Source organism: Sphaeramia orbicularis, chromosome 20, assembly GCF_902148855.1.
Source record: "Sphaeramia orbicularis chromosome 20, fSphaOr1.1, whole genome shotgun sequence".
Classification (NCBI taxonomy): domain Eukaryota; kingdom Metazoa; phylum Chordata; class Actinopteri; order Kurtiformes; family Apogonidae; genus Sphaeramia; species Sphaeramia orbicularis.
The window spans coordinates 13220906-13235931 of NC_043976.1; the positions used below are offsets into that span (position 1 = coordinate 13220906).

Below are 15026 nucleotides of genomic sequence, written 5' to 3' on the forward strand. Positions count from 1 at the left end.
GTTTCATTCTTCCAATGCGTAGGCCATTGGCAGAGCCTTATAAATCACTGGGCCACAGCCTGTCAGCATCCAGCTATTGCCTTTAAAAACTGTTTTATTCAGATAAATTTCATTTGTCAGAGTCGATTCCCTTAAACTCCACGTAAACTCATTTCTAAGGCTGCTCCAATGCCACAGAATTTAATAAAAAACAAGTCGCAATTGATCAACTTGTTGTAGACATTGTGTTTAGTTTATGTTTACTTGTAGCTCGGAAAATCTCTTATAAACCATGTTTGTGTCTGCACAAATCATTGTGGCTCAGTTCTGCGGGTAAATAGAATTAATGCTTTATGCTGAGTACGAGCCATATCGCTTCCTCTCAATATCACTTATAGCATACATACACAAAGCAAAATCCCATGACAGAATCAGAGTCGTGTGCAGGGGGAGAGAGGAGATGAAATGTCATTGCATTCACTGGCCACAAACAAAGTGCCAGAAACAGATTAAAAAGCACAGAATGTCGGTTAGTGTTATTTAAAATAATCAGATGGAAAACGTCGATCAGAGGGAAAAGTGTCAGCTATAGTTACCTTTTTTTTTTTTACTGTTTTATCTGATTTATCTGGAGAAAGTCAACTGAGCACGGATCCTGTTTTGAAGTGACACTCTGCTTTCACAGTCATTACACCAGTACAACCACAGGCTTGTACTGGCGTCAGGCTCAACAAAATGCAGGTAAAAATATTTTCCACCTTCGCAGCAGGTTGTTTTTTCTTTTCTTTTTTCTCCCCCTACTGCCTCTTCAAATTGAGTTGGGATTTAAGCATGCATTTTAACTTGGTCACAACTAAAAATGTCATTGTCATGTCACTTTTATTCTGAATGTCTAAACAAAAAGAACAGTAAACAGCAGAAGTCGAGACAAAAGCATGATTGCACTGTGTCCATTGATGCATGTCAGTAATAGCATAAAACTAGCCTGTAATTTAAGTGTTACAAATGGAGTGTTTACCTTATTGTTGTCAGTGTCTCATTATTTGTCTGGTGAGTGCATTATTGCTGTGCAGAGAGACAGCTTTAGAAGTTGAGAAAACGGATGATTTCTATTATTTCAGCATTTTTAATTTGGATTTTATTCCCTTTATTCACTCGCTATAATTTATATGTAAGCTTTGAGAATGACTTTGTTATTCATCATTGCTAAGTACTTTCAAAAGGATTAAATGTTATGTTTAGTTTGTTCCTAGAGGACTAAAGATAAATATGGATCCAGAGGCGAGCCAGTGCTGTAGAGTCCCATTAGTCTTTAAAAAGCCCTAAGTAAATCGACTCCGCTGGGAATGATGAGGAGATGCTCATCAATGTGGAGATGATGGGACCCGAAGCTGTGAGTGCTCATCCCTCCCATTTAGTCGGGTCGGAGTTTCGAGCCCCTCATCTTCCAAGTGTTCACACGTCTGGAGCCCGCCGCGTACGCTACACATCACTTATGAGGCACAACGAGATGGCAGCCCCATAGATTTCTGCTTAAATACGCTTGGAGGATTCCTTTAATAATTCATTGATAATGACCAAGATGAATAATTCAGAGGCACAAACTTTGCTTTAGTAAGCAGGATGCCAGGGCACCTGACATTGATGTACAATGTGAAATCACTTTTTATTAGCAGGGAAATTCTTCAAAAAATGCGTCTGTGAAGTTTTTCAGATGTGCTCAAATACCAGGATTCACAAACAGCTTTTCTTCTTTCCAACTGAAGCTGGGGTTTGAAGACATGAAATGATGAAATGTTTTTGTTTAGGGTCAAACTCTTCAAATATATGGCCTTTATAGATTCTTTACTAATTATTCCACAGACTGTGTATTTATGTTTGTACAAGAAAAACACCCGCTGTTTCTGTCTGCTGCCTGATATGTTTATCTGTTCAATTAACCAGCTCTGTGTCATGTGCTTTTGTCCCTGAGCTTTTGTGTGTAAGATTTAAGATCTACACTCACAAGTCAGAGCCATGACATGCCGCTATTCATACCTCAGCCAAATTTATTTATTCTTCCAAACATCTCTCAAATACATGTAGTTTACTGCATAAGGGCAAATAGAACTCACACATTCTGACCCTAGGTAAGGCTGTTTTTTAAAGACGATCATGATCGCATATAGTGGGATGTTTGCTTCATTCAGTCTGGAAAATGAGGTAAGCGACAGGAGAGCAGAGGGCTAATAAAATGAGATGTGCCTGTTTTGTGTTGTAGACCCGCAGACCGCCCCCAGCGAGGTGGACGGGGTCAACCTGGAGGAGATTCGTGAATTTGCCAAAGCATTCAAGATCCGCCGTCTCTCCCTGGGCCTGACACAGACTCAGGTGGGCCAGGCACTCAGCGCAGCCGAGGGGCCGGCTTACAGCCAGTCTGCCATCTGCAGGTAAGGACGACCAACAGATCAACAGCAAAGGCTTTTTATTTCTAATTGTCCTAATTCTGTCAAAGAGAACAGGAAGCAGCTTAAGTTGAAGCAGCCTCAGTGAAACATCTGGTGTTCATAACTGCACCAATCCATTTTTCAACCCATTTAACAGACATATTAAGATATTAATATACATAATTGACTATCACCACGTTGACAAATGAAGCCCTCATGTCTGAACATACCCTCTTCCTCTCTCTTCCCATTGACATGACAGCCGCCTGTTACTTATGCAAAATACATACACAAGTATTACACGAAGCACTTAAAGCATTTAATAATTACTAAGGCCCGTTGCCGTTTGCTCTGCCTGAGCATGAGCAAGCTTGGCAGAGATGATCTCCTAATAAGATTGCCATGTTTTACTGCTGCCATGAGGACAGTTTAGTCCTAAATGGGGCATTATATATTCATGAGATAATCAGACAATCAGTGTTTTATCCCTCGTGTTGTTCCACTTGACTAGCGTTAAGCATGAAGAAGCCAAATGAGACACATGTACCTTTCAAATCAGATTAATTGACCTACATCGTGTCCAAATACTGAATAGTTCCTGTGCAAAAATGTCAAATAAAACAGTATTGTGTTAAGCAAATTATGGATTTTACTTTTATGCTTGTTTTTTTTTTTTTGACATGGAACACAGAACTTGACAGTATTTTCTGCTTCTTTGAATCACTTTCCACTTGCCTTCCTGGACCTTTTTCTGACCAAATTCTCATTCCATATTCCTGTATTAATTTTAATGTCGCTGTGAAATGCATGTGCTTACTGATGACCTGTACTGTTTATGTGACAGTGCTGCCACGCGCTTTTAAAAATTTCATCACATCAACATCAAACGGCCGATAAAATGTGAAACAGTACAGGGGCAGCAGTTCTTATGAGGCTGACTAATGTTTAAAGTCTTAAAATCACACATGAAATATTAACCGCCGGGCATAATTCAAATATTTATAACATACATTAAAAGCCATTAGCCTCAAAAATAAACACTCTGAGGGTTGTTATTCATGCCGTTAAGACAATTTTTTTGGTTTGTATGACACAGGACATGACATCCTGATGTTTTAAGTAGACGGGCAAACTTCACATGCTTTAGTTTAGTTAACATCAACACAGACACGGGAGTCGGAGGAGAATGGGACGTCACCGTAGCTTTGGGGCTCCGACTCTGAACCCAGACAGTGAACAGACACTGACAGATGCTTCCATCTCGTCTCCTTTCATTGCTCGCTATGATTCCAGGCAGTTTATTAGTTTATCTAAACAGGCACAAGCATTACATGATGGGGCCATGTGTCCTTTTTTCACTCAAATTTAGCTTATTTTAGCTCCAATGACAACAGAAAATGCCCAGCATCGTTGTTGCTTAAAAACAATCACACAGCAACATAATGAAATTTTGCCACTTTTATACCCACTACTGCTTCTGTACAAGTAAGACTGATGATTCCATATTTCCTTTGTGTCAGAAACACCATTAAAAGACCAAATCCAGACATTTTTTCATACTAACATGTATTGCCAGTGTAATAAAAGTCTGACTTCATTTCTTTTGCTGTAGATCTCATTGTTGCTTGAAACCTATTAAAAACACATCATCAGCTTTTGCACTATGAAAAATTTGACTTTATTCACACTCCATCGATCGATCGATTGATGATTGATTGATTCTTTTATTTTCATGCACAATGTCCTCATGTTTTACAAAACGTTAAAGTGCATTTGTCATGGTCAGACCCTTCTCCTCAGTACAACGTTACTCTTTATTGTGTATCTTGCTCAAATTTTCTGTCATCCCTCCGCAAGCCTGGCAAATAAAATCTGCTTTCCTTCAAATCATCCATCTGAAAGAAAGTGGAGCACATTTGACCAAAAAGGACATCCTCATAGGTAGTGTAGTAAAACAATAAATAAACCTCATTTTTAGTTTTATCTAATTCACACAGAAAATATTGTACCCCCCCCGGAGTGGCATAAAATCTACCATCTCTATGGCTAATGGTCATATTCCTGAATGTAATGTGGACCATCCAGCTTTTAATAAATACTCACAAGTCCATTAATCCACAGCTGCAAATAGTTCCCAACAAAAGCACTTTACATTCCTGTTAATAAACTACAAAACCATGCTTTTACATTCTAAAAGGACAGAATTATAACAGTAACAGCGCAGTCATTTCAATCACTTTTTCATGAAGATATCTTAGATTTGAAAGAACAAATATCAGAATTTGAAACAAAAACCTTATCCTTGACAGGGAGGTATGGACACCGCCTTATGTACATAGACATATATCATATATTAATTATGTATAAGGTCAAATTGAACCAAAATATTGCTTAAAAATCTATTCTGTAAATGATTGTCTATAGATGTTGGGTCAGATTAGGAGTGAATAGTAATAGTAGTGATAGTGGGTGTGGGTATGTGGAGGCTGACTGTGGAGCTGTGGTAAAAGAGGCCCACAGCCATTGGGACTCCGATTGCCCTCCTCCTATTAGAGCTAAAACCTGACCAGCGAAAACGCCGACCAGAGGGGAGCCGCTGGAAAGCAGGGAACAGAATGTGTGTCCTGAATGATGCCCTGTGGATCTGCTGCTCATAGAATGTGACCAGAGATCTGAGAGGGCGACCGCTGACCTCAGAGCAGGTGCTGTTGAACATTCAGGCGCTGCATTCTCATATCTGAAAAACTGAACTGGCAAATAAACTAAATATTTTCAGTCAGTGTAGAATGTGATGAGTAGGGTGCAGCTGATCCCAAAAAAGAATATGTTTAAGGTGATTTCAGGAAAAGAGAGAAGTTCTGTTACTTTTATTGTCACTGAATTCAGTATGACTGTTTATTTTATATGAGAGTTAATATGACTATAAGGGGCTTTTGGTGTGTCCCCCAGTAGAATCTAACTGTCACCATGAACACTTTACAAAATAATGAAATTCTGGGGTTTTATTATGAATGGAGAAACACACAAAAACCAGTACAATTTTAAACCTCTTGAAATGTGATTTTATTATTTTATACTGTTTTCTTTAAGGGAATGTACATGATTAGCACATGTTCCTCACACTGCCCGTTTAACTTTAGTGACTTTGATAAGTGTTAAAATGAAAAAAAATTAAAATACTTTTTAAATGTCATTATACTCAACAAGTTTTTCAACAAGAGAAGTCCTTTTGATCATTTATATCTTATTTTTCTAATAACATTTAACATTCTACACGTGTCCTTAAAATTACTGTCCACCTTGTCACTTTGGAGGAATCGCCTCTTTAATAATCTGATTGATGACATCACTGATTACATCATCATCATTTCAAACATCTTCACTGGAGGTGGAAACATAGTCTATGAGAGCACTTAGTATTTACATTTATTTTTCAAATGTTTTTTACTATTTTGTGTTTGTACTTAGATGTGGTCAAGCTTAGCATGTCCACCCTGTCACCACAAAATATCATTTAATATAAAACTTTTCAGAAATTCAAAATATATTTGTTGAACATCACTCAGTCCAGTTTGAAGATGACCTACTTTGCCAATTCAAGGTCCAACATGTGGTCATTAAATTCTAACTTTACCCAAAACTGTCCATCCTGTCACTTATTTTTACATGTATTTGTCAGTGACAGGGTGGACATATTAGTTTCATGTTGTGTGGTCTGCTTGTACTTTGTCTGCTTGAAAAAATATATAGTAAAACTGTGGAGAACATGCATTTCTAAAAGCCTACAGTCAACTTAATGCTTAGAACATGACGTTAAGTGGAAAATCTCTATTTTTTTGGACATTTTAAAATCTGAAATGCACCTTATAGTGATACTGACCCATGAGTCCTCGTGTGGGTCATATAGTCCAGCTGTAATCAGAAGCATATACCTCTCATATAGCGTTCACTGATTCATGTAAACCCTCAGGACAACTGTAGGTCAGGCCTAAACATGGAGCATGTCTAAACAGGCTCCTAAGGTACTTTTAAGAGGAGCCAGAGAGGCTGGAGGTGCATTCAGGGCTATTTGTCGACCGTGCTGATGCACCAGCGGAGGGAGTGCATGCCCCAGCTGAGCAGCTCTCAACTCATTTTAGTATCTGTGGTTCCTGTTGATCCATGAAATGTCCTGTCTCTGGTGACTCTTCATATTTACTAATGTATTCCCCACAGTATGGAGCCCTCCTCTTTTCTTTCCACTGTTTAGGAGGAGGACGGGGTTATAAATAATACCGCCTGTCGACAAGGCAGAATGCACCAGCGAGGTGTAGAAACAGAGGAAGTTCAGGCATGCATGGGGCATCTCGTCCTCACGCCATTAAAAATGTCTTGTGTGCATTGTTTGTTCCACTGAGAGCAGAGGCTCCCTGTAGTTCTCCGATGTCTCTCCATCAGCCCAGGACTTAGTTTACTAAAAGCATCCAAACACGCCACACTATCTTCTCGAAACCCTATTATTTATTTTTAACATGTCTGCTTTAATCATCCAGATTTTCCTGTTTTATAAGAGAAATAAAATGGACCCTTTCAAAAAACATCTTCATCACGTCCATTGAAATTACACAGCATCTTTTCATATCACATTAAAAGCACCAGAATGAGTCACTGGGCTGCCAAACAGCACTTTTTTTTTCATTTTTGGACAGAATGAGTTGCTAAAATGCAGGGTATGCAGATAAAGCCAGAATTATGTGTCACACAGCTGTAAAGTTGCTGAAACTTTGTGGATTAGAGTGTGTAAATGTATTCTTATTAAATATAAAATGAGGGGTTGTTAGAGGATGAAAGAAAGTTTGAAAAATGTATTAAATGTACATTTTGATTAATAATTCAAGCTCTTTTTGTAAATAAATGATGGTGCCATATTTAACTGCATGCATTAGTAGATTTTTGTGTTTTTTTTTTCACCTTAGGGAAAGAAATTGAGTATTTTTGGAATCTTTTTCTTGTTTTGTTTTCACTTCTATTGAGTACATTCTTTGGAAGCTGTAGTTAGGTGTTTGGTATGTTCTTGGTTTAATTGGACTTGGTTTCTAGCCATCTCCTTGCTCCACTATTGCCAATTTGGGACAGAGAACCGCAGACTGCTGTAAAAATTACCTTCAGCTGCGGTGTTTCCAGGTGCATAAGGCAAAAGGAGTTTGGCTCGGAGGTGTACCTGGATGTTAGTCTCAGTCCCGGTGGCATTCTGGTTGAGGAGACTAAAAGACAGGCAGCTTATCCCTTGTTTTGGCAGGGCACCTAAGTAAGATTCTTTTTTCTCAATTCTCCCCAGACACACCATCCTGAGAAGCCACTTTTTCCTACCACAGGAAGCCCAAGAGAACACTATAGGTAGCAGTCTGACAGGCAAACTGAACCCTGGCCTTTTATATCCTGCCAGGTTTGAGAAGTTGGACATCACCCCTAAAAGCGCCCAGAAGATTAAGCCAGTTCTGGAGCGCTGGATGGCCGAGGCTGAAGCCCGCCACCGATCCGGCATGCAGAACCTGACTGAGTTTATCGGCAGCGAGCCCTCGAAAAAACGCAAGCGGAGGACCTCTTTCACCCCGCAGGCACTCGAGATCCTCAACAGCCACTTTGAGAAGAACACGCACCCGTCGGGACAGGAAATGACGGAAATAGCCGAGAAACTGAACTATGACAGGGAGGTGGTTCGTGTCTGGTTCTGCAACAAGAGGCAAGCCTTGAAAAACACAATAAAGCGTTTGAAACAGCCCGACATCGGCGTGGCTGCGCCCATGGACCCTCTCACTGATTCTCTAGAGGAGCTCCCGAAATGAACGAGCTCACCACAAAAAAAAAAAGAAATTAATTAAAAAAGTATGGAGTGGAAAAGTGGCAGCCATTAAAACAACAAGCGGGATGAACTCATCTTGAAATGAGAACTGAAAAAAGTTTCCAAGTCACCTGGATGGACAGTCATGAGTTTGCAAACAAAACTATGTGTTGTCAGTGTGATTACCACAGTTATGTAAATGACCTTGGCGAAACCAAAAACATGAAAAAAGAGATTAATATCTGAGAATTATGTAAAAACATACAGTGTGCTGTTTTAGATTCTGGCCTTCCAGACCAGACTATTGCCCAAATTTTGGTTCCCACGAGGAGGGATTTAGTAAAGAGATCATACCAAATCAAAACACTATTTACCAAAGTCTGTTGCATCTGAGTACTAAGAATAATTTTGTAATGTAAATGTGCTCTAAATTTTTACATTTGTACTGGCAAAATCTAAGCTATATGTGTGAGGTTGAGTATACATTTTATCTTTGTCTTGCTTACTTTTTTCTTCATTGTTTGTATGTAAATATTTAAAGAAAAAAATGGAAAAATGCTGTCTTTGAATTGAAATCACACTGATGAACTTCTGTTTTGGACAAAAAAAAAATTTACCTTTACTGTTAAACGATTGCATAATACTGTTGTTTGCCTCCGATTTGTGTTTCATCTGCAAATATTTTCAGTCACAGTGTACATTTGTACAACTTTTACAGGTATTTATCAATAATTTGATGAGATTGTTTCAGAGGACGGACGGAGAGTGAACCAAGGACAGTCGCATGATGATGAGGATGATGATGTTGCTGATGATGATGATGATGATGAGGGGTTTCGGTGTCTGTCAAGTCAACTGCAGCTTTGTTTTGAGCTACTGTGTCATTCTGTTGCCAAAGCTTGATAGCCAAAGAACACATTAACTTCAGCTCAAGGACTGGGGAATATTTTAACATTTGATTTGTACTCACATACAGATTTCTCACCCTTTTTTCTAAAATGTTTTATTCTGTGGGTCAAGAAAAACACTCTTGTGTCAGCTGTATTTACTTCTATTGGCAACAAAAGGAATTGTGTTAGATCAATTTTCTGTTGCTTCATTTCAAAAAGGCAAAATTTTTCCTCTGCAAGTTTCAACACCAACGGCAAGAAGAACATTTATCAACAGATTTGGTGAGATAAATTTCAACTGATCACGTTCAGTCTTAAATGCTTCTTGCTGAAACCATTGAAAATAACATTATTTCACATAATAAACCCTTTAATTATCTGATAAATTAAGTGGAGCCTCTTTGTTGCCACTGACCAAACATTTTCTAATCCAGATGTTTTTAAATGTCTAAACATTTCAAGTCAAATAAGCTCAAATATAGCACTTTGACTAATTCTGCAACTTACTGAAGGTTTACAGTACAGATGTCACAATCAGATATTTTGATGCAAATGTATTTTTTCCATATTCATTACATTCCATATACGGTGCAAATTAATTTCCACTATTTGACTGCCATCACTGTGTACTTAACGCCTCGTTTTACATTATTCCAGACAAAAAAAAAAAAAAATCCTCCTAGACGTCTCTCTACAAATGCTCCGTTTTTATAAAAATAAAAAGAAACCTCACAGGAAAAGGAGGAGGAGGGAAAAGAGGTGAATGTTGAGAATAAGTGTCACATGTCAGAACAAGTGAACTTAATTTGAAGTGAGGTGAAATTTGATGCAATTTATTCAGAATCATGTGTCTGCTCGATATCTGTCTTTCCATGTCACATTGGTTTTCTCAGTCTTTCAGTCCCCTGTGCACTGCTCGGTCCTTCTCTGCCTGGAAATAACACACACACGTACTCAGTCCATGTTAGAAAACACATGAGACAGCTTTACATGCCTGTGTTGTAAAAAGAAATAGGTGGAGCAACATGCATTCTATTTTTATTTGGTGCACAAGGACTTTAATTGTAGCTTTTTATTTAACATTAAACCATTTCAGGTCAGATTTGTTTGCACTTCAATTAAAAAAAAAACACACATTTAGCTTGTATTCTTTGCATTTAGTCATATTTAGGCCATTTTTGTTGTGCTTTCAAGAGGAAATTAGTTCATTTTTGACCTATATATTCTACCCGTGCATCCCCAGATGAACATAAAAAAGCAGGTTCTTGCAGGTAGAACATGGATCAGTTCTGAGGCTTACCAATAAAGCTGCAACCAAAACCAAAAAGAGGGAAAAAAAAAAAAAAGACACATAAAAGGAGTTATGCCTTTGCTAAACTTTTCAATGCTGGACCAAAGCTCTATAGTTATGCACATTGTACAGAGAAATAGATTCATGATGTTGACAATCTTTAAAATCTGCGAAGAAAAGAATTGAAGAGTAGAAATGTACAGTAGTTCATCCAAGGTTACCTCAGTACTGTTCTTGTGAGAATCATACAAATATGCCATAAAGCAGCAGCAGGTCAGTAGATAAAGCAGATGATTTGTCTGCACTGTGTCAATGTTCACCTTCGATGTGGAGGAGAGGCTCGTGTTTTTTATTTGTTCAGTGACACATGATTGTTTTCATTTCGTGAAGTGGTTTTCCTTCCTACGTGTGACTCTGCTCATCATGTATTTTTACTTTCCTGTTGCTTTAATTTGTCATTCGTCCCCCGCCTCTGCCGTCGTGATGTTCACCTCTCAGTTTTATCACAGACCCACATAAAAGATGACGACCAGATTACAGTAATGTTGCTCTGAACCCAATTAGGATGATTTGTTAAACCACTTTTCAATGCTTTTTTGTGAAATTTTACTAACACAAACAACCTGGTTTGATGTTTTGTTAATAGTCAAAGAACTCGAAACCAAAGCTGAAGAGCCTGCAGAGGTTGGTTTTCATTTTTTTTATAGACTGAAAACTGTAATCTATAGAGCAATATCTGTTTGGTCAGTTAAGCAGCACTTTGTGTATTTCTAAAAAAAAAAAAAAAAAAAAAAGCTTCAAGTCTGTCACATTGATTTGTACCATAATTAGTAATAAACAATTGTTTGACATGAGCTTTGTGTCTTGTTTTGAGTGATTTAAACGCTAAGTAGGATACACTTTAGTCAGAATTATCCAAGGACATTTTTCTATATAAAAATTAGAATGCCACAAAAATCCTTTATTTTTTTTTCTTTTCTTTTTGAACTAAATGACATTTTCAATTAGCTCTGACAAATAAAACAGAAAACATATTTAAGTGGAAGCTTGGGGGAAATTAAACACAATTATTGACCTTTTTTTTGTTCACTTATTTTTTTAAACCACCTTTGATAAATCTCTACTTTCTTACAACAGTTTTTTGCTCCGCACAAGTAATTAAGAATGTGTTAAGAAGCTAACTATCTTAGCCGAGTACTAGCATTAATTGCTGTTATTAGCTTTTAAAGTGAACTTTGTGGAGTTTGATGTTTGGTTTTGTTTGATTTATTTTGTAGATTAAAATGTAGATTAGTGTATTTTTAATGTAAATACATACTGTAGACAGACTAGAATATATACTGTATATAAGCATACTCTTTGCTAATGCTAACTCACTTAGCTGAATAGCAGCAGTATTAATTGCTGTGATTAGCCTGTAAAATTAACTTTGTGTGTTTAATTTGGTCTTTGGTTAAAGTTTGTGTTCGTATTTGTATTGGGCAGGTTCATTCCTCATTAATCAACAGAAACATAAGAAACTAAATGAGCTACAGTTAGCCAACAGGGCTAATTTACACCTGGTGTCCCTGGCCATATGTTAAAATGGAGCCTAAAAACAGAAATTATCTAGAAAAGAAAGAAAATGTCACAAATAATCCAAAAGTCTATTTTATTTAGCATATTTAAAGAGATTAAACTGGACCAGTGTATAAACTATTTCAATATGTACTGTAGACAACAGAATTTACATATGGGCATACACTCTGCTTTAGCTAACTAGCTTAGCATAATACCACTGTTAATTACCAAAATTTGGTTTAAAAGTGAAATTTGTGGTATTTCAGTATTTGCTAAAACCCAAGTACAAATTCTGCATATTAATGTATTACTAATTTAAGTACATATTTTAGAGAAACAGTAAAACGTACAGGCCTTTTCTTTACTAAAGCTAACTAATTTGGCAGCAGCTGTACTAATTAGCTTATGTTTGATTCCATGTTTATATTGATAAAACTGTAAACAAGTGTATTGTATATTTCAAAACGCTGGATCCGACAGCAGAATGTACATGTGCTCTCTAGATTTCCAGAATACACATTTATGAAGTAGGCCTACTTCACGTGTCCTGCATAAATAATACTTATGAAGTACTTTCTCTTTGAAAGAGAAAGTTCAAATGTGAGGTTAGGTCTATTTTTTTTGTGGATACAAAAAAAAAAAAGTGTGATATAACGAAAACAGGTGTGTGCAGCAGCAGCAAAGTTCAAAGGTTTCAGTAACATACAAATACTTTAAAAACATCACCGACTTTTCTTTTCATCTTTTCAAACCACACACATAAACACAGTTATTGAAAATGTCAAATAAATCCAAACTCATCCTGACTTTCTCTGCCTTCGAGGTCATGGTCAAGTGCATCTTAAATCGTCCTGAGCAGACCTTCATGTTTGGAGATGCGCACCCCGACATCTAACCTATTTGTAGTGGACGCATGAAGTAATTTAATTGACTATTTCATGCATTTAATGAGAGGATATGCCAGAAAAAAAGAGGCTTACATACAATATTTAGCAATTTATTTAGATTTCCTTAGGGTCAGTGGAGAAGAATACATGTCAGGTTTGCTTCTCATCAAAGCTTCATGTGTTTGCCTCACCAAATAACAACAAGACAAGTGTAAAGAAGACGAAATATATAAATAAACGGGAAGAAAGCCTTTTGAAACTAAACTCAAAAGTTTGATACAGCTTCCCTGTCCATGATGCCTTTGAAAACCAGACTGGCTGCTGAAAAGAAAGTAGTAAATAAATAAATAATAATAATAAAAAGCACAGACAACATAAATTATTAACATTAGACTGAAAACTGATGTTCAAGATGCTTTTTCGTCTTCCTTTCAGCTTTCTCTCGCCCCCTTCATTTCAAAACACTGGGTGTATTTTTGAGCGGTGATGGCTGAGGTGTACACGCAGCTCCAGCAACTTATTTGATATTCTTTTGTTTTCGTTTCACGCCATTTTCATTGTCTTTGCCATTAACGGTGTAATTGTGCAGATGCAGCTCCTGACCCATATCTGTTTTCTCAAACTGTTTGTATTCTGCCGTTGATAAAAGTTTACTTTCTGTTCTCCCTCGGCAGCGGAGGAACCTCTGCAGCACAATAAAAGGCCGTCCTAAAGCAGATTCATGGGGATATGCGTCAATGTTTGGGCTTTTTTAGCAATCAGTGATGTTTGGGAAGTTTTGTTTATGTGTTTATACATTTAAAGTTTTTTTTTTTTTTTTTTCGCCTATAGGTTTGGTATATATCAAAAACAAAACTCACTCAAAAAGTTGGCAAAAAGGGAGTTTTAATACCTTTACCTGGATGTACTGAAGCTGCAGGATGTGGAAAATATACATCTTACTTCTGCAGGACTGTCCTCTCAGGTCAAATAGAAGACCTGATGTAGAGCAGAACAGTCGCATCCATGTAAACTTCATACAGGAATGTCATCAGCGTTGGATTATTGCAGTATTTAACCCTCTTACCTGTCTGAAAACACCTGCATTTAGACAAAAATCAGCAAAACAAAGGTAGATTTTCTACACCTGAGAATACAGTCAAGGTTAAGGTGCAGAAACCTTGTGTCCACATGAATTACATTGGGACATTTTAATTTCACTTCATTTTATTTATTCATTCCAAACTTAATAATTGGAAAGGAGCAGGATGAAGAAAACTTATAATACCTGCCCCTTTCTTAAAACATCTGCTTACATCAGATATGTTGCCATTACAGCTGTTACAGTAAACGGTTTACATAATTGTCAGTGCAAATAAAACAAATCCAAAATCCATAAGTAAAATTATTTCATTACATGCTCTTGTAAAGCTTCTCTATTCTTTCCTAATACAACCTCTTAAACTGAAAAATATTTGTAATATTGAAATACAATCAAACTCCACAGATTAAACAATACTTTCAGTCGTGACACTTTTCATTATTGATACTTTAATGTAAAAGAAAGAATGATGCCACTTTGTCATTTCCACTCAAGTTTTCTCACTTGATTTGTCACAGTTTCACAAATCTGAAAAACTGTTATAATCAGCAGCATCATTAGGGTTGGAAAAATAATCAGCAGTTTAATGACTATGACGTCGAGTTGAACTAGTGCATCTGACAAAAAAATTAAAAAAATAAAATGCAAGACTTGACATTTCCCTCATAACTTCTTAAAAAGATGAATTTCAATCACAAGAATAAGTCACTTTTCTTTCCTTCCTGTTCAATAAAACACTGTTTGTATTTTTTTTTTTTTTTTCAGGACACACAGTTAAACACACACACACACACACACACACATCAGAATCACTGCTGCTGCATCTTCTAATCATGTCTTTAAAAACAGACAGTGCTTCATTTTATTCATATGTTGTTGAAAATATGCACATTAAATATTTCATAAATGAGACCAAATAAATGCAGACACAACAGATTGTATGTAATTAGTAAAATTATATCACAGGTAATAATTTTAATGAGACAAAACACATGCATTTAGGACAAATATTTCAGGATTATGAAAATTCAATATTACATAAAGCTGGGTGACAAGGCCAAAGAAATAAATCTGGATTTTTTTTCAATGTT

General features: G+C 36.9%; 1 protein-coding gene across 2 annotated transcripts in view; it reads left to right on the plus strand.

The window, feature by feature from the left end:
* pou6f2 (POU class 6 homeobox 2) overlaps nt 1-11177 on the plus strand; it is a 68768-nt gene extending 57591 nt beyond the window's left edge. The window contains exons 9-10 of one of the 2 annotated variants that reach the window (XM_030123749.1): nt 2240-2408; nt 7723-11177. In XM_030123749.1, coding sequence (XP_029979609.1) covers nt 2240-2408; nt 7723-8230 — 677 coding nt within the window. In that variant the 3' untranslated portion in view covers nt 8231-11177. The remainder of the gene's footprint in view (nt 1-2239; nt 2409-7722) is intronic. The other variant, XM_030123750.1, reaches the window with a different exon arrangement.
* The last annotated feature ends 3849 nt before the right edge of the window (nt 11178-15026 follow it).